A 20,129-nucleotide genomic window follows, 5' to 3' on the forward strand; every position below is an offset into this window, starting at 1 on the left:
GGTGCAGTATGGATACAGTATATGTAGTATACATTAGGGGGAGCAGTATGGATACAGTATACATTAGGGGGTGCAGTATGGATACAGTATATGTAGTATACATTAGGGGGTGCAGTATGGATACAGTATATGTAGTATACATTAGGGGGTGCAGTATGGATACAGTGTGTAGGCAGTATACATTAGGGGGTGCAGTATGGATACGGTGTATGTAGTATACATTAGGGGGTGCAGTATAGATACAGTATATGTAGTATACATTAGGGGGAGCAGTATGGATACAGTATATGTAGTATACATTAGGGGGTGCAGTATAGACAAGGTGTATGCAGTATACATTAGGGGGTGCAGTATGGATACATTAATATTAGGGGGTACAGTAAAGGGTGCAATATGGATTGAAGTATAGGGGGCTTGGTCCGGGTCCTTGTATAGGGTGTGTCAGTGTTGGGACCTGCATTGTCCAATCCTTCGCAGATATAAGTGTCAGGTCAGGCTGTGTGGTGAGGCCACATTCACATCGTCCTGGGTTTTCGGTGAAAATGGCGGCCACCCTGGGCACAACCCCTCCATGTGCAGCAGGTCAGAAGACCCAGCACTTCTTTCCCTTGTTCCTCCCCACATCTGCCGCTGCTGTGTGAGGACTGAGGACACTTATTACTGCACATTCTAACATGTCCCATGCAGCGCCCATACACCGACTACAGACACTAGAGGGCGCTGCTGCTGCGCATGCTCCTTGACGTAAAGCCTCTCGGACATTGTAGTTTTTGCGTGACGCCATACGTCAAGACGTTAGTGGAGGAGGCGGGCCTCGTTTAAAAAGTGGCGGCCGGTTACCCTGGGGTGACGGTGTTAGGATAGAGGCGGTTGTTACCGGGTGCGGTAGGGACAAATCACAGGAGGCGCTGCACGCTGTCACACGGAGCTCTTCCGGTATCTTTCTTTCTTGCTATCGGCGGTGTGCGATCCGAGCGTTATCATGGAGCAGCTGTTGGGCAGACTGGTGAACGGGCAGGTCATTAAGATCATGCGGAGTAACGGTAAGTACCGACTGGGCCTTTACTTCTCAACCGGTCAGCACAATTCAAACCGTGTCCCCGCCCACATAGGTCTCCGTTCTGCGCGCTCATTGGGTCCCTGGTGACAAGCGGCGGCGGCTGCTCTGCTCCGTGTGGCCGCTTGTCCTGTCGGCTGAATGGTGTGTGGCCTACCGCTAGATGGCGCTGTGTGCAGGGGAATAACCTGAGCGGATACGTTATACTCACCGGCCCGGTGTGCGTCCAAAGTGCCAAACTACAACCCCCATCAGGCATGAGGGCCATAATCAATGAATAGACTGCTTATACTTACCTATGCAGTGCTGTATTACCTGTGTTCTGCTGATAGTGGATCAGAGCCAGAGGTTACTAACAGACACCGGCAGCTATGGTAAGTATAGACCTCATTGGTGCCCCGCAGTCACATTACATGGGTGCTGGTTGGACACTTGATAGATGTGGCACCTGTCAGTCATCCAATTCAATGCTGCAATCACTGCGTAGCATTGCAGCATTAAAAGGGTTAAAGGGGAAATATCCGCAGGTTGGACAAATCTAACGTGCTGATATGTCCCTGTTGCACAGGAGAGGCAGAGGAGGAAGCTATGTCTCTTACGTTCATCCTCAGCACCATTCCAGTGACACTGGTAGGAGCACTGCCTGCTCCCGTGCCGATCCAGCCCTGCTCCATTTATTATCATTAGAAAGGGGTGGAGTGGCGCTCCTATCGGTCTCACTGGACTGTGGAGCACACAACTAACTTCATCAGACCAGCACTGAGGAGGAAGGTAAGAGACGTACCCTCCTCCTCCTCAGCTTCTCCTGTGCAATAAGGACATATTAGCACGTTAGGTTCTTCTAAATTGCTGATAGCCACCATCTACACAGTTAAAGGAGAAGTCCGGCAAAGTTTTATTAAAGTATTGTATTGCCCCCCAAAAGTTATACAAATCCCCAATATACAGTTATTATGGGAAAGTGATGTCACTTCCTGGGTAACATGGTGATGTCACTTCCTGGATAAAATGGTGATGTCATGACCCGACTCCCAGAGCTGTGGCTGCTGGAGAGGATGATGGCAGGGGGATGCTCAGTGTCCCTCCAGTGCCCTGTGTCCCTCAGTGTCCCCCTTCCATCATCCTCTCCAGCAGCCACAGCCCGCATAGCTTTGGGAGTCGGGTCGTGACATCACCATTTTATCCAGGAAGTGAAGCCTTGATGCAGTAGTAAGTGCAGGGGAAAAAAAGCACTTTATGTACATTTCCTGTAATAAGTGTATATTGGTGATTTGTATAACTTTTATTGGGCAATACAATACTTCCCAAAAAAATTTTTTGACTGAATTCTCCTTTAGTCGACAGGAGCGATTGCTCTCTGCCAGCTATTAAGGGTGAGCATTGGGTGGGGTAAGCAGTGGGTGAGGTGCGCCAAACTTCTGATGTTGGGGAGCAGGTGGGTGGCACACAGAGGAAACGGCATGCGCTAAGCTTGCCACTGCCATGTCTGCTGAAATGTACTGTATGTTACGTTGCGCCATTGCACAGCTGAACATACAGTATTAAAAACCATAAAGAGGTAGAATGAATCCCGGCACTCGCTGGTGTAAATTGCTTCAATGGATGTTTACTACATCAACGTTGATGTAATAAACATCCATTGAAGCAATTTACACCAGCGAGTGCCGGGATTCATTCTACATCTTTATGATCCATTGCCACGAGCACCGTGCTGCAGAAGTAAACGGAGTGCCGGTTGTTTGAATTTTCTGTATTAAAAACCAGGGAGTCCTGATATCGTGTTGATAGTAGTATCGATATTTCAGTGCATCACTAGATGGGGGTTATGCTGCGTTTACACGGATTCGATAACTATCGAATTCAAACGATAATCATACGTGTAAACGCAGCGAACGATCAAACGACGAACGACAAATCGTTCATTTTGATCTTTGAACATGTTCTTAAATTGTCATTCGTCGTTTGCAAAAAATTTGCAGATCGTTCCATGTGAACAGTTGTTCACTGATTTTTACCTATGTGTGAGAGAGACTTAAAGGGAACCTGTCACCCCCCGTGCCGGGGTGACAGGCTCCCGACCCCCCGTTAGAGCCCCCTATACTCACCTAATCCCGCCGGGTCCCGCTTCTGGAGGTGGTCGGGTGATGAAGATCTCAGCCGCTGCAGCCCGGCGCGCGCGCGCTGAGAGATGAGTCCAACACCCATAGAGAATGACAGGAGAGTCCAGCGCTCCGTCATTCTCTATGAGCGTTGGACTCCTCTCTCAGCGCGCGCGCCGGGCTGCAGCGGCTGAGATCTTCATCACCCGACCACCTCCAGAAGCGGGACCCGGCGGGATTAGGTGAGTATAGGGGGCTCTAACGGGGGGTCGGGACCCTGTCACCCCGGCACGGGGGGTGACAGGTTCCCTTTAAGCGATCACAAAACAATTTTTACGGATGATATAGCGTTCCATCTAAACGCTGATCGTTATAAAAAAAAAATTTGTTACTTCGTAATCGTTAATCATACTATTGGGTGAATTATCGTTCCGTGTAATCGCAGCATTATAGCTGTGTAATATTTGAGTGCTGCCCCTGTAACTAGTGATGTGAGTGACAATGTTGGAAGCTTCCTCACTTTTCGGGGGTCCTGTCGGTATCTCACCTGTGAGTGTCAGGAGTAATGGATTTCACCAATCTCTGCTTCCTGGGCACATCTGCTTGTAGAGCCGTGATGTTGCTCTTCCATATAGTCTGGGTTGCCGCACCGTACTTGTATCGCAGATGCCAGTTTCTTGTCGTATTTGATACCTAGCTCTGTTTCTCCTGTGTTGCTGTCCCTGCTGCGATCACATGACATTTCTTCTGTATTTCAGGGAAGGTTCACGATGCAAACATCACAATCATTAACCTGGACCGTGGAACCGTACACGTGGAATGGAAGGAAGCTGACGCATGTAAAGGAAAGGAGGTGCGTGCAAGGGTCCTAGCCGCCGTAGTGATCCTGGCCCATCCCTGTGGACACATGGAGAGCGCCTCTGTTCTGTCCCCCGGGAGCTGTCCATCTGCTGCAGGCCGTGGCCTCAGGCTGGATCTGGAGCCATCTTATTGTCCCTCATCGTATGGGCTATGGATTTCTGTTCTGTTACAATAAGGATTTATCTGGATCATTATATTGTACGGGACAGAAGGAGAAGGTGTAAACGTCTACTTTTAAGGGTAGCTTTACACACACTGTATCGCAGAGGATTTTCTGCTGCAGATTAGCAGCAGATTTGATCTAAAAAAAAATTTAACACAGCATCAAATCTGCAATCAAATGTGCTGCAGATATTCTGCGGATCCTGTACGTGTGAATGTACCCTAAGCTGATGCCTGCAAAGAACTCTGATCTCGGCTGGTTAACCCCTGAAATGCTGGGTTAAAAGGGATTAGACGGCCGTTGTGATCAGCATCTCGCCACCCACAGCCCAGAATATGATTACATAGCACTAAGGGGCATTTTTTTTTTTATCTTGGGGTATTTTTCAATGCCCCACAATTCTTACCTCCAATATATTCCTAAGTTTATGAATGAGGTTCTGCAGGATAAGAAAACCAGAGCAGCTTTCTTCCAGAAACGGCGCTACCACTGGTCACATTTGGCATTGCAGCTTAGCAGCATTCCCTTCAGTAAGGCTGAGCTGCTGTACCAGACACATCCCAGGAACAGGTCATCTTTTTCCTAATCCTGGACAATCCCTCTAAGTTCCTAAGACCTGCCCCTGTACATCTGTGTGTTGTCACTCCGTGGTTTTCCCCCCTGTGCAGGAAGCCTGTCGGGGCAGTTTCCGTGGCCTGTGTAATTGTGGGAGAATCTGAGGGATGCTTCCTGAAATAAGTGGAGGTAACTGGACACCGCCCCCCCCCCCTTCTGCTCCGCTCGCTGCTCTGGAGGCTGTAATGATGTGATTAGAGATTTACTAAGATTAGCTGCTGGCGGACCTGAGAGTGAGTCCTGAGACTACGGAGCTCTGGATAATTAACCCTTCACTCCTGTGACCCCCATACACACACCCCTCTGGTTTGAGGGACCCCCTCGCCACTCAAACTTTCCCTTCTGGGTTATGGAAATGTTTTGATCTTGTGTTTGCAGATCACATTGTCAGATGTTGTAAGCGTGAACCCCGAGTTACTGGAAGCTGCTTATGACCCCCCAAGTGTGAAGGAGAACATGCCCCCACAGAGGAACAGTGTGAAGGAGAACATGGCCACCCAGGTAAATGGCAGGCTGCAGCTTACTTCAGTATTGCAGAATTATTTCTGGGTCACGACTGGTGGGGAAGATTGATGTCCACCCTGGAGAAGCATCAGGACATGACTCCTCATTGTACATGCAGGAGCAGGAATATTGGCAGATTTTCCCCATTGGCTGAGGAAAGGGCATTGACCCCGGCCATCACTGATCTCTTGTTTTCCCTTCCTACAGAATCAAAAAAGAAAAACAATCTCTAGGATTCCTGCACCCAAGGAAGGTGAGTGCTGTGCCTGCCACTCCACTGTTTCCCCTCATTCAGTTTGTCTGATTTTGGGTCAGAGGTGTCTGTGCTTAGTTGTTTAGGCTGAATATACTGATACTTTGTAACAAACCCTCAGCTATGTTGGGTTTTTAACCTCCACTGAATGCAAACAGAATGTTCTGTTAGGCCGCATTCACGAGTCCGAAAAAATTTCCAGATCAACTCCCTGACCCATAGAGTTCTGTTGAGCCATTTTTCCTGGACGGTATATGTGCCAGGAAATATAGATAATGATAAAGATAATGTCCTGAATTTGTCTTGAATTCCAGCACAGATGCCCTATAGAACCCTATGGGAGCATCCGGTTTTCCAGACAGCTCAGGATGCAAATCCGGAAACTGTCTGAAATTCCAGGCGTGCTGCTTGCTAGCCAGGACCAGGCAGGTGCGCGTACATTTAATGCGGCACTGTGATTAATAGGGCCATTCGCTCACTCTTCTGGCCAGAGGCCCCCCCAGCGCTGTGGCATACGAGTGATGTCACTTGTGTGTTTTCAGAGCAGGAAAGGAAGAAGCCAGAGGAGGGCACTGCTGCCTGGTGAGTGTGTTTTTGTTTTTTTTCCCCCCTCCTTCTCTCTACTTTAAAAAATATATATATATATATTAAAGTGTTTTATATACATATATATAATTTTTTTTTTTTTTTACACATATTATACAACTAATGAATACTGACCACTTCTTGATCAGTATTTCCTGACTGTATACTGCCACGGACATGGGGCCTTACAGTGGCAGGATTTACATTCATTTACAGCAGACTTATAGGAAGACAAGAGTCTATTTAAAACTGCAGGATTTTGTTATAAAATTCTATTACATTACAGTGCCCAGGACTGCGCTGTATGGGCCCATTGGACGACTCACGTCAGTCACCAGGATCCATGTATTGCTTATAGATTGGTAACGTAGATTTGTAGTTTGCGCCACTTCTGCCTGTCTGGCAGAGCTGAGCTGCAATACCAGATCTGGCAAAGAGTGGCGCTGTTTCTTGGATAAATCCACTACAGCCCACCATGTAGTAGAACGTCAGTCACACACAGGCTGTTTATGGGAGGGCTCGCGCACCTCTTCTCATACCCTCTCTGCTCAAAGAATTGACATGCCTGTCAAAGGTTTTGTTGTGGAAGGTTGTTATGGTTTTCAGTTCCTCGGCTCTGGTGTCCCATGTGGCTGGACAGGTTATAAATAGGATTTCTTGATTGCCTTCCCATATTGAGCTGGCTCCACACCCGTCACAGGTTATTTCAAGGATCCAGTTTTGTTTATGGCTGATAAGGTGTCGAGGGGGAAACCTGATCCATCCTGGGCAATGATCCACATATACCTGTCAGTACAGCGCTCCCCAAATACGCAAGGGGATGAGGACATGGACAATGCACTGCAGACAACTTACATAGATTCAGGACTCTGGGAAAGCTGGGTGACACAAGTAGAGCTAATATGGCCGCCAGGTTGAGCTCCGGTAGGATGGGTTGTTTAGGGTAGTTTTCTTCTATTAGGGTGGGTTCAGACTGAGGAATTCTCGCGGAAAATGTCAGCGGAATTCTGTCAGCTGTCCGTCCGCACGGGCACATGCTTTTCCGCCGGCTCCATAGACACCATTGTATGGGCCGGCGTATTCCGCAATCCGCTGAAAGAAGTGACATGACACGTCAGATTGTCTATGGGGCCGGCGGAAAGGCGCTCAGATGGGCGGGCGGACAGCTGTTGGAATTCTTCTGACATTTTCCGCGAGAATTCCTCAGTCTGAACCCACCCTTAGTGTAGAATTCTGGGTGGCAATCCCCCTTTCTTTTATTTTTATTTATTTATTTATTTATTTTTTATAGCAGCTTTGTCTAAATTTGGGGAAAGCTGGGTGACAGCCAATATGGATGCAGTTAGATCCTGGAATAGTGGCTATGCAGGTTTCCTACAATCCTGAAAGTGAGTCATGGCGTATAGGTGGGTATATCTGGGATGGAAAGCTGGGTGATGGGCAATATGGACACAGGTAGAGCTCATGGAGAGGTTCTCACCAGGCTTATTTACAATACTGAATGGTTGCTAGGTCATGGTATATAGGTGGGTAGCAGGCCAGGGAAAGCCGGGTGACAGAGGCATCATGGTGAATATGACTATAGAAAGGAGAAGGTATTACACCATAGCCGTGTTTCACTACCTGTGATCTTCCGGCTATTAAACTACAACTCCCAGCATGTCTATACAGGCTTCAGTTCTCTAGATATGCTGAGAGTTGTGGTTCAGCACCAGTGGGCAGCACCCATCCCCCGATGCCCCTCCTTGACAAATGGCAGATGTCTGGGCCCCTGTGATCATGTTACAGGTAAAGTGTGAATATTTCATGGCCGACACTGATCACACTTCTTTGTCCCTGAAGTGACGACACAGAATACGATTGTGGCCGAGAACGGAGCACAGACAGGTAATGGGGTCACTGCCGCTGCTTACCCAGAACATCCCCCTGCCTCCCACATAGATCTTCTACAGGTAACAACACGGTCAAGTGTCTTAAGTCTCTGTGTCTCATACCTGTTAGCATTGGTCACATGTGCAATGCAGCAATAAGGTGATGTAAACACTTTACAAAAAATATAATCGGCGTCCAGACTAGAGACCCCTCCTGTGGAGCGGAATGACCCTGTGACCTTTAGGATATCTTTATAGGGGGAGGTTCTGGATAAAGCATCGGCCATTGATCATTCCTGATCCCTACAAATCACAAAGTAATATTTCTTCTTTGGCACCTTTTTTGTGATCTAACTTTTATTCACATTTATTTATTTTATATATACTCACAGAATGTGGTGATGCTTTACTTGTACTGATCCTGAGTTGGGAACCACACATGCAGACAAGGGGTGTGGGGCCATTGCATTCAGTATGCCTTTATCCCAAGCTATTCACTGGATCGCAGATTCATACAGTGCACATTAGTAACTTGATAATGTTATTTCTTGTCATTTTTTGCTATTGTTATGGCTTCTGCCTTTATTTTCTCATTTTGGCCTTGAAGTAAAACCTATGTTAGGCTACTTTAAATCACGTTCAGAGCTGCAATCAAAATTCAACTGCTTTCATGTTTGCTGTGTATACGTCTTAAACACAAGCATACTGTACACTGTTAGAACTGGGCATGCAAGGATACACAGATGCAGTGATTGCAGCTGTGAATGTGACTACAGAACACAGAATGATGATCGCATCCAGAGCTGAAATACTAATTCTCAGGTTTTGCACATAGTAACTCTGGATCCGTACAAGGTTGCTTTGGTCAGTGGGGGAAAAAGAACAAACAAGCACTGGCGTGCGCTTGGGGCTCTAACTCTTTCTGTGAAGCTTTTGATCACTGATATGTCCACAAGGAGACAGAACTGCATGAGGCTCTAGACTGGCAGCTGCTTCACTTTAATCCGGTGTAACCTCCACCATGATTGTTGTGGGTTCTTGCTGTCACAGAGCCGCACACATGACACGTTTACTTCCATGCTTGTGTTTTAGTACCCCGTGCACTTTCCACCAGGATGACCGCTATCCCTGAGACTCATCTGGCTGACCATATGATGGAGGTGGAGACTATGTCACAGCCCACTCCTGGTGAGTGCCCCTCACGTCCTGTCCCATCTTCTTTCAGGAGGTTGGGGCGCTCAGCTGTTTGTGTGTGTGTGTGGGGGGGGGAAGGTGACGGACTCTAGACTGAATTCTTGATTCTTGCATCCTCCCAGCAGGTCCAAGAACACGATCGACCAAACTTGGCAACATCAGTGAGCACCGTCTTCTACCACGAGTGACCGAGACTGCTGATGACTCTACCTCTAATGGAAGGAACAGTCAAGGTAAAGGCATGGACTTCTCTGCTCGCTTCTCCCCCTATGAAGTAATGTGGCATTTACATTGAATCTTTAAAAATATTTCATAGCAAGGAGAAAATCAAATATAGTGAAGGAAATGGAAAAGATGAAAAGTAAACGGGAGGAGAAGCGCACCCAAAACTCCGAACTGAGGACCAAGCGAGCACAGGTATGAGGGCAGGATAATGGAAGTGGAGTCATTGGGGAACAATTAAAACTTTTGACGTTTCCAACGTGTGTGTGTGTGTGTGTGTTTAATAATAATTAATGGGATATTTCACCCCCGAGGCAAAAAAAAAAAAAAAAAAGAAATGCTCGCCCCCCCTGAGTATTTTGAGCCATCTCCTGTCTTTGTAGCTGCTGTTTCTGAGTTACAAGTTATTCTAAAATCCAGTCTAAATCTAAGATGTCACAGGCCAAGAAACTACACTGCCATCATGCAGTGCTTCTCCCTGATTGGTCATGGTGTAGCAGAGCCAGTGGGGTCTCATACAGGTGATGTGAGCTCTGATTTTTATATTACAGGAGTATGACACCAGCGTGCCAAACTGGGAATTCGGAAAAATGATCAAGGAATTCAGAGCCACTCTAGAATGTCACAGAATGAGCATGACCGATGTGGTAAGACCATATGGCACTTATAAAGAGATACTGCAGATACCTCCCTGCACCCTCTGTGATCCATACATCTCCAGTCCTAAAGCATTACATGGCATCTGACGATCAGCCGCTCCTATAACGCTCCAGCACTGATATAACCTCCAGAGGAAGTGTTATCTCATGGAGTAGAATAGTGAGTGCAGCTCTGGAGTATAATACAGGGATCCATTACAATGTGCTTACTCGCCTTCTCTCCTTTCCAGGCTCAAGAACATCGTATCTGTGTTTGTGTCAGAAAGCGTCCTCTAAACAAACAAGGTATACGAGTTCTCCATTGTGTGAATGTTATATGTTGGGTTTATGCCTCTGGCTCAACATTTATCTTCCTCCACCTCTTCGTCTTTTAGAACTGAACAAGAAGGAAATTGATATTATTTCGGTCCCCAGTAAGAATGTGGTCCTGGTGCACGAGCCTAAGTTGAAGGTGGATCTGACCAAGTATCTGGAGAACCAGGCGTTCCGCTTCGATTACACATTTGATGAGAGCGCGTCTAATGACATGGTGTACAGGTGAGGTGGAGAAGAGAGGAGATTTTCAATGAGTTACATGTGCGATACGAGAAGTCATGTGAAGCTTTGTGTGACCTCCAGGTTTACAGCCAGACCTCTGGTCCAGTCTATATTCGAAGGAGGGAAAGCCACATGTTTTGCTTATGGACAAACTGGGAGCGGTAAGACGCATGTAAGTATTGACCGCATTGACTCTACAAAGAGATCAATTGTGAAGAGCACCATAAAATTTACACAGCTTAGGTGAGATGTAGGTATTGCTGTGATTGAATTCGCACATAGTATCTGTGATGTCATCTCCCCCTGGTTTCTCACCAGTGCAGTGATATCCTCAGGTCTCTGTAGTGCAGCCTCACACTATGGGCCTATAACAGTTTTCAGCACAGGAGGAGGAGATAAAACAGATTATATGTAGTGTTTGTAGGAGTTTGCTTTTTAAGTTTCACTCTTTTCTCCATAGACAATGGGAGGCGACTTCTTAGGGAAAAGTCAGAATGTTACTAAGGGTATCTACGCATTTGCATGTAAGTGATTCAGTCTTTTTAAACACATAGAAGCTTTACCTTTTCCAGCTTGTTTACAAATGATGGTTGCATTCTGGTTCTAGTAGAAGGTGAAGCATGCTGGGTTTTGTAGTCCTGTTTTAGTAGAGGGTGGTGCATACTGGCTACTGTAGTCCCATGTCAGGTAGATGTAAGATCTGTCACCTGATTTGTATTGTGTGCCCATCTCCACAGCACGAGATGTCTTCGTCCTTCTCTCTCAGCCGCGATACCAGGATTTGGACCTGGAGGTGTATGTGACTTTCTTTGAGATCTACAATGGAAAGGTGAGTGTCTGGAGAGTCTTGTCATTCATTGTCGTCCCTTTACTTGGCTAACCAGAGACTTCCTCTTGTTTTAGGTATTTGATCTTTTGAATAAGAAAGCGAAGCTCCGAGTCTTGGAAGATGCTAAGCAGGAGGTGCAGGTGGTGGGGCTGGTGGAAAAGGAGGTCACCTGTGCAGAAGATGTCTTTAAAATGATAGAAATTGGCAGTGCCTGCAGGTTAGTGCTGTGTGGGGATGGAGTGACCTATATTAGGGAATTACATTATGTTTCCCTGAATGTCTTGGTTTCAGAGCCTGTTCTCATATGAGTCGATGACACAGGGCTCTAGCCAGCATATTATAGACGACTGTTCGCAATGGTCACACTATGCAGGCTGATGTAAGTGATGGATTGTGGTGCTGTCAGGTGCTCACAATGCAGAGATGCCAGCAGTGATGGATCCTGATGCTTATTCTGATTTTCCCCAGAACTTCAGGTCAGACCTTTGCAAACAGCAGCTCCTCCCGCTCCCACGCCTGTCTACAGATCATCCTGCGTCGGAGGGGAAGGCTGCATGGCAAGTTCTCCCTGGTGGATCTGGCTGGGAATGAACGAGGCGTTGACACAGCCAGTGCTGACCGCACCACCCGCATGGAAGGAGCAGAGATCAACCGCAGCCTACTGGCCTTAAAGGTAATGGTGTGCAGAGGAGAAAGGAAGCAGGTGACTTTCTGATGTCTGCTATTGTGCATCACTTGTACGGAGCCTGTGCATCACTTGTACGGAGCCTGCATTACTGCTGCTTGTTCTTTACATTGATGCTTATGCAGGTCAAGTGCTTGGCTTACTTACTGACTACTTCTGTAACTCCGCACTTGTTGTGCCATAGGAATGTATCCGAGCTTTGGGACAGAATAAAGCTCACACCCCGTTCCGAGAGAGTAAACTCACCCAGATCCTGCGAGATTCCTTTATAGGGGAGAATTCTCGAACCTGCATGGTAAGACTCCGCTGTCATATGCTGTGCATCACAGATCTTGTTACAAGTTTCTAGGATGTATCTCCAGATATTAGAAAACCATATATCTGAAATTCACTACTGGATTTGTCACAGGACCTTCTCTTTTGTTTGGCGCTGTACACACACCAAGACATATTTCATAAGTTGGGAATAAAGCTGCAAAAATAGTAACCTGTAGCCTGTACTGACAGTGATGTCCCTCTCCTCTTTGGTTTGCAGATTGCAATGCTTTCCCCTGGGTTTAACTCCTGCGAGTACACCCTGAACACTCTACGATACGCAGACAGGTACGGCGGGGGGCGTAGAGCAGATATTGATACTGCATCTTTGTATTGATCCAGGATTGTCTAAGCAGCGTTCAAGTGTCACCGCTTCTGGTTGTGCAGAATTCAGTGATTTTTAATTCTTGCTCTCAGTAAGTGGAGCTCCGACTTGCCCAGCAATTGCTTTATTTATGCATAGAGTTCCCCCTAGTGCCAGCTGGAAGGAACTATGACTCTGAGGTACTGGAAGCATTGTGCAGTAGCTCGGTCACTCTTTATAGTAGGTGTAACGCTGCACTAATCACTAATAGCATTTTCTCCATCCAGAGTAAAAGAGCTGAGTCCTCACGCTGCAGAAGGTTCTGATAACCAGCGGATGGAAACAGAGAATGGGGACGAGACTCAGTCCAGTCTGGAGGAGTCAGAGTGCCAGGATGATGTGAGTGACTGTAGCCAGTGACCATGATGAGGATAGAAAATCTCAAGAAGTTGTGTATTCCTCAGCTATATGCCCAAATGCTTCTAGGGGAGCAGGGTGTCAACCAACTTCTCTGGAGTCCTGAATGGCCCCTCTAGCTGGTGGGAATGTGGGACCTCTACTCTGCTGAATTGTTTCTTTGCTGATGTCCCCTCTCCTACTCCCCTCTATTTTTAGATGATGCTGAAGGATGAAGAACTTTCTTCCCACATGAACAGTTTCCAGGCTGCAATGAGTCGTATTGGAGAACTGGAAGAGAAGGCGGTGGAGGAGCTTAGGGACCTAGTACAGGTATGTTCACCACTGCTGGTCTGAGATGGACTTCTTTGAAGAAGGAACTGGTGAATCTCTAACCAAGAAGTGTGATAATGGCAGCTACCCGTGATTAATTTCCCACAGATTCCTAGACTTCTGCAGCTTTTAAGCTGGAAGCTGACATTACGTCAGTCATCCGAATCTGTGTATTTGTCGGACGAGGGATGGGTTAAGGACCATCTTGTATATATGGTCAGCTTAAAGGGAAGCTACCAGCAAGTTCGGGTTCATAGCTGCCTACCAACCCTGACATTGCGCCTATCTTGGCATGCCGTGCCATATTTGAGATATTCTGTCCGACAAAAATTTTGGTGCACTGGGTGTGTCCTTGGCCCCCAAGTTAACTGTTCCGCTTGCTGTCTCTAAAGCTCATGCCATATTCAAGAGTGTGGGTAGTCCGGTCTTCCTTTTTAAAGTGTGCATGTGCAGAAACAGCCCATCCCCATACAGGTGCTGTTACTGCACATGTGCAAGGAAAACCAGCCTGCTTATGCATTTTAGAATATGCATATGTAGATGGGAGCATGGGAGATAGTGGGCAGAACAGTTCACTGAGGGGCAGAGGAACATGCCCAGTGCACTAAAGGAGCGAATTTACATCTTTTTTTTTTGTTGGACACAATTTTTCAAACGGCAGGGGATACCAAATAGCAGCACCGGAACGAGGAGGCTGGCAGCTACTGGAAAATATCAGCAAGTTTGTATGTACATGCCTACTGATAGCTTTCCTGATTTCTTATCGGGAAACCTGATAAATTTCCAGATCAATAGGGTTTTATTGGGCACGAATATCCTTAAGATTTTTTCTGAAGGGTGTCTCTGCCTGGAAAATATCTCTATAGGAATTCTGGCATGGATGCCACATAGAACCCTTTAAGGGCATCCAGAATTCCAGACTGCTCCAGATGCATTGCATGGCTGGCCCTGCCCCTTTAACATGCTCCTAATCGGAGAACATACAGTTAAACGTGACTCTGTGAGCCATTGGTCCCTGACTGTCCTCTACTCTTAGATGTGTTGCAGCCCACAAGTGACATAACTTGTGGGCACACAGTGCCAGAGGAGGGCACCTCTCCAGCAGATGAGTGCCCTCCATGCTAACACTTGGCTGCTGCTTTCCATTGCAGAAAGGCCTAGAGTGGTCCAACCTGCTGGAGATGACTGAGCAGCCGGATTATGACATGGAGAGTTTTGTGTCACAAGTGAAGCTTCTCGTCCAGGAAAGCTCCAAACATCTTATTGCTCTTAGTGGTAAGTGAGAAAGCTGGAGGACCAAAGATTTCTCTTGTTTATTGCAATACTAGATCCTTTTGCTGAGTGTTACATCACCTGTTGGTTAGCTTACGTTGCAGGAGAGCTCTGCATCAAAATAGTCATTTTTAAGCCACACAACTTTTGCACCAAGCCACAATCTTACCAGATGAGTCACAAACCGGGCAGAATAAGGCTGGTCAGTAAGTCTCCTGCCCTGTGTGCATAATATATTTACTGCAGCAAAACTATAAATCCCACCTTGCCCTGACAACATCCAGTGCATCTCATCAGTGTATGCTATTCCCCTTGCTGAAATATCCTCTCCCAGCATGCTGGCAGCTGCTCTTGCAATCACAGGAAAGCCCCATACTGGGGATAACTTCTCTTCTACTATAATACATGAATGTTAACATGCCTGCCCTTTGTCGTCCCCAGAGAGTGCGTCATCCCTGCACTTAGCGATGCAGATGGAGGAGCAGGCCAGCAAGCAGATCTGTAAAAAGAGGAAACCTAATAAATGAATGAAGTGACCGCCAAGATGTCCACCTCCCTATAAATAGCCTGTGTCTTATTTTAATGTTTTTGTTCTCTAATGAATGTGGGTGAATTGTCCTGCCCTGACTGCAGGTCCCTACCACAATGCACTTCCCCTGCTGTCACCTGTTGTATGAGATGATAATGTTGGGGGCTCTGATATAGGAGACAATGTGAGTCGTCTGACAGCAGGGAGCAGGATGGCCCCGGGGACCCCAGGGTTCACCATTGTTTGGACTATGTTAATGTACAGTTGTGTTTTTTAATAGTTTCTATCCTGTCCTGGACAGCAACCAGTAAATCTTATTAATGAGCAATAAAAAGCCTTGAATATTCATCAGTGGTGGTGTGTCTTATGGGGAAAATGTGTGCTGTCAGTCTGATAGGTCCTTCTTACACAATGTATTATCATTAGAGATGAGGGAACCTCGACATTTGATTAGCGGTGGCTTCTGAAGTTGGATAAAGCCCTAAGGCTATGTAGAAAACATTGAATATAGTCATTGGCTGTATTCATGTTTTTCAGACAACCTTAGAGCTTTATCCAGCTACAGCAGCCATTGCTAATCAAATGTCGAGCGATCGGGGTTCAGATGGACTCGAGCATGCGGGAGGTTCGCTCATCTCTCATTATTATCTAACCCCAGGAGCTCACAATTAGACATGAGCGAACCTCAAGCATGCTCGAGTCCATCCGAGCCAGATTGTTCGGCATTTGATTAGCGGTGTGGCTGAAGTTGGATAAAGCCCTCAGGTTGTCTGGAAAACATGGATACAGCCAATGACTATATATTCATGTTTTCTACATAGCCTTAGGGCTTTATCCAACTTCAGCAGTCACCGCTAATCAAATGCTGAACGATTGGGTTCGGATGGACTCGAGCATGCTCAAGGTTCGCTCATCTCTACTCACAATGTATAATTCCCATCATCCCTCAGGAGCTCACAAACTCTAATACACCGGAATATGTGGCGCCTGGGTCCCGGGGTGGTATTCCCCCTCCTCACCCATGAACTTGCATTGTGTGTTCATAAAGTTATGGACTGATATGTTGAACAGAACATGGAAAATAAATCATCAGCTGCTCTAACCAAAAAAAAAAAAAAAAACAGGGATTTGTTCTGCTGCTGGTTTCCCCCTCCATGTAAGGGCTCGTGACAGTGTTTCAGTGCAGGAAAACTACTAGGTTGGGTTTCTTTTAGCCATAACCATGGCTGAAAGAGTTGAAGAGCTGCAGGCTTTGGCAGCTGGGAAACCATATTCTACCTTCTCCACAGAAAAGGTCATGTTGCGCTACTTTATAACTTTTTTGGGTATGTGCACACTAAGGAATCCCGGCGGATCGTCCGTGCGCATCACCGCCCGTGCCATAGACTCCATTCTATGTACAGGTGGATTCCGCAGTCCGCCTAAAGAATTAACCTGTCTGGATTCCTTAGTGTGCACATACCGGAACATAACCTTAAACCCATCCATCTTTCTCTGGATATGAAAATGTATTAGTACGTGCTATCTCACTGCAGGCAAGCAAACTCCAGGCTTCACCAAGGCTCATTTGACCAGGGCCGCCTCGACTTCCTGGGTGGAGAGATGTAGGGATTGTCCGAACCTGCTGAGGTTCGGGTTCGTACAAACCCGGACTCTCGGCAATGATTCCAGGACCGCCTGGAAAACCGGGATACAGCCATAGGCCTCGGCAGGTTCGGATCATCCCTAGAGAGATGTTCCGATTCTTTGGAGCAGATCTGTAATGTGACTACGTGGTCTCCACTCACCTTAGACACTATAGGATTGATTCCATAATCTCTAGGCAAACAGTGTTTGCTAGAACGGTCTTAAACTGTTTTGGCAGAAGGCCCTACTTAGGGGTTTTCCTTGCTAGATACCCATAGGTTGTGCCTCTAATAGGGACAACATTTTGTATGTTAATGTGTTTTTTCCCTGAGTCCCATTAGCAGCACAAAGATCCCACCCTATTACAGTACACTTTATAACATCCTTGAGGAGACTCAAGTTGGGCTAGTTATAACAGAGGGGGTGGAGTTTTGTGTTTGAGTCATTCAAATATTCCCTTGTCCTGTGGGTGTCACAGGGGTGGAGACACCCAGAGCCATATTGACACTTACTGCTGCCCTAGGCACTAAACCTGAAGACTCCCCATCTTCACGCACCGATTGGCCATACCAGGCCTGACCAATACCACCATACCCCCCCACCCCCCTGGAAAATACACTAGATTTACTGGCAAGTTTGAACACGAGGTGAGAGACAGAAAAAAAAATTATTTTTTATTTTTTTTTTTTTATTCCCCCTGCTCCCTGGTGCTGCCCCCCTGCATGGTGCTGCCCTAGGCACCGGACCACAGGTGCCTAGTGGTAAATACGGCCCTGGAGACACCCCCATAGATTGTGCTGCTAAAGAGAAACCACATTAACATCCAAAATGATAACTTTGTTCGGTATTTTCAGCTCCCCAATTCTATTTTACAGGCAAATCTGAAACCTTAAGATTTTTTTCTGCCAATTTGAACATATTTTCCCTTTCAGACTTCTTATACAATTTCTTTCCCCTCAAATCAGAAGTGTGACTCAAATGGCAAAAAATAAATCCTTTGCACAACTTAATTTTACAATAATTGTGGACAAAACACAACTGAATGGGAACAGACATTACAGAAATTACTGTGTAGCACCTAATGTAAGAAGACTTAATCATACTAAAACCCATCCTCAACCCCTGACGCAACCCCTGTCTCACCTAAAAATGACACGTAGGCCCCAGGGCCGTTTTAATACATTGGTGGGCCCAGTGCACAGCCCTCAAGCGTGGGCCCCCCCCCCCTTCCCTTTCGGCACATTGTATAATGTACTGAATTTGCCCCTACACTGTATCAAGAGCCCCAATACATACAGTAGTTACCTTTATAACACTATTTCCACCATACAGTGATTACATAAAAACTTCACTAAACAAAACAAAGATATCACCAATGATACCATTACATAATACCGCCACATCATGACCCCTAACAGTACAACCCTATAACAGAGTGCAGTTACATCCAGTGACTCACCGGGGGCGTCTTCTCCGATCAGAGTCTGTCACCTTTTCTTTTTCTCTCCATCCAGCCTGGGCCACCTTGAAGTCTTCTCCTGGCTGTGAATCTTCTCTCCAGAATCTGCCAGACGAATATTTTAGGCTCCAACAAATACAGTAGTTAGGTCCCTTGTACCCCTATACAGTAGTTACACCCCTCTGTACCCCTACATAGTTACACCCATCTGTGCCTCCATAGTTTTAAGGTGTCCCTGTAGTATATAGACCCTCATGTGCTCCTCCAGTTATATACAGCCCTCCTGTGCGCTCCCCCATTAGTATATAGCCCCCCCCCTGCACTCTCCCCAGTAGTATATAGCCCCCCCTGTGCTCTCCCCCAATAGTATATAGCCCCCTGTGCTCTCCCCCAATAGTATATAGCCCCCCTTGTGCTCTCCCACAATAGTATATAGCCCCCCTGTGCTCTCCCCCCAATAGTATATAGCCCCCCTGTGCTTTCCCCCCCAATAGTATATAGCCCCCCTGTGCTCTCCCCCCAATAGTATATAGCCCCCCTGTGCTCTCCCCAATAGTATATAGCCCCCCTGTGCTCTCCCCCATAGTATATAGCCCCCCTGTGCTCCCCAATAGTATATAGACCCCTGTACTCCCCAATAGTATATAGCTCCCCTGTGCTCCAAAATAGTATATAGACTCCTGTGCTCCCCAATAGTATATAGCTCCCCTGTGCTCCCCAATAGTATATAGCTCCCCTGTGCTCCCCAATAGTATATAGCTCCCCTGTGCTCCCCAATAGTATATAGCCCCCTGTGCTCCCCCATAGTATATAGCCCCCTGTGCTGGCCAGTAGTATATAGCTCCCCTGTGCTTCCCCATAGTATATAGATCCCCCATAGTATATAGCCCCCTGTGCTCCCCCATAGTATATAGCCCCCTGTGCTCCCCCATAGTATATAGCCCCCTGTGCTCCCCCATAGTATATAGCCCCCTGTGCTCCCAATAGTATATGGCCACCTGTGCTCCCCAGTAGTATATAGCTCCCCTGTGCTCCCCAGTAGTATATAGCTCCCCTGTGCTCCCCCATAGTATATAGCCCCCTGTGCTCCCCCATAGTATATAGCCCCCTGTGCTCCCCCATAGTATATAGCTCCCCTGTGCTTCCCCATAGTATATAGCCCCCCTGTGCTCCCCCATAGTATATAGCCCCCCCCCTGTGCTCCCCCATAGTATATAGCCCCCTGTGCTCCCCCATAGTATATAGCCCCCCTGTGCTCCCCCATAGTATATAGCTCCCCTGTGCTCCCCCATAGTATATAGCCCCCTGTGCTCCCCAATAGTATATGCGCTCCCCCTCCCATATAACATAAAAAAAACAAAAAAAAACACTTTTACTCACCTAAGTCCACGCGTTCCTCTTCTCTTCCCTCTTGTGGCCGCACTGCTTATATTACCAACCTGCAGATACCTCTGACGTGGTGGTTACCATCCGCTTATATCACTGACCTGCAGATACCTCTGATATGGTGGTTACCATCCGCTTATATTACTGACCTGCAGATACCTCTGATGTGGTTACCATCTGCTTATAATACTGACCTGCAGCCGCCTCTAACGTGGTGGTTACCATCTGCCTATATTACTGACCTGCAGATACCTCTGATGTGGTGGTTACCATCCGCTTATATTACTGACCTGCAGATACCTCTGACATGGTGGTTACCATCTGCCTATATTACTGACCTGCAGCCGCCTATAACGTGGTGGTTACCATCCGCTT

General features: G+C 46.9%; 1 protein-coding gene across 4 annotated transcripts; it reads left to right on the forward strand.

Moving 5' to 3' along the window:
• Positions 1–742: 742 nt before the first annotated feature.
• KIF2C (kinesin family member 2C) lies at positions 743–15,331 on the forward strand. Of its 4 annotated transcripts, none has more exons than XM_069981209.1 (22): positions 743–1,043; positions 3,915–4,009; positions 5,174–5,296; positions 5,507–5,552; positions 7,980–8,024; positions 9,101–9,196; positions 9,325–9,435; positions 9,519–9,619; positions 9,976–10,071; positions 10,314–10,368; positions 10,458–10,620; positions 10,702–10,792; positions 11,081–11,144; positions 11,358–11,449; positions 11,524–11,666; positions 11,918–12,122; positions 12,319–12,429; positions 12,670–12,737; positions 13,041–13,152; positions 13,369–13,482; positions 14,634–14,757; positions 15,196–15,331. In XM_069981209.1, exons 1-22 carry the CDS (start codon positions 983–985, stop codon positions 15,279–15,281), a joined length of 2,202 nt encoding a protein of 733 aa, XP_069837310.1. In that variant the 5' UTR covers positions 743–982; the 3' UTR covers positions 15,282–15,331. The 4 variants fall into 4 exon arrangements, with proteins under 4 accessions (XP_069837310.1, XP_069837309.1, XP_069837308.1 ...); XM_069981208.1 differs by lacking the exon at positions 743–1,043 and adding an exon at positions 1,091–1,431 and having other exon boundaries at positions 9,328–9,435; XM_069981207.1 differs by lacking the exon at positions 743–1,043 and adding an exon at positions 1,092–1,431.
• Positions 15,332–20,129: the final 4,798 nt, after the last annotated feature.

This window comes from Dendropsophus ebraccatus, chromosome 8 (assembly GCF_027789765.1).
Source record: "Dendropsophus ebraccatus isolate aDenEbr1 chromosome 8, aDenEbr1.pat, whole genome shotgun sequence".
In the NCBI taxonomy this organism is placed as follows: Eukaryota; Metazoa; Chordata; class Amphibia; order Anura; family Hylidae; genus Dendropsophus; species Dendropsophus ebraccatus.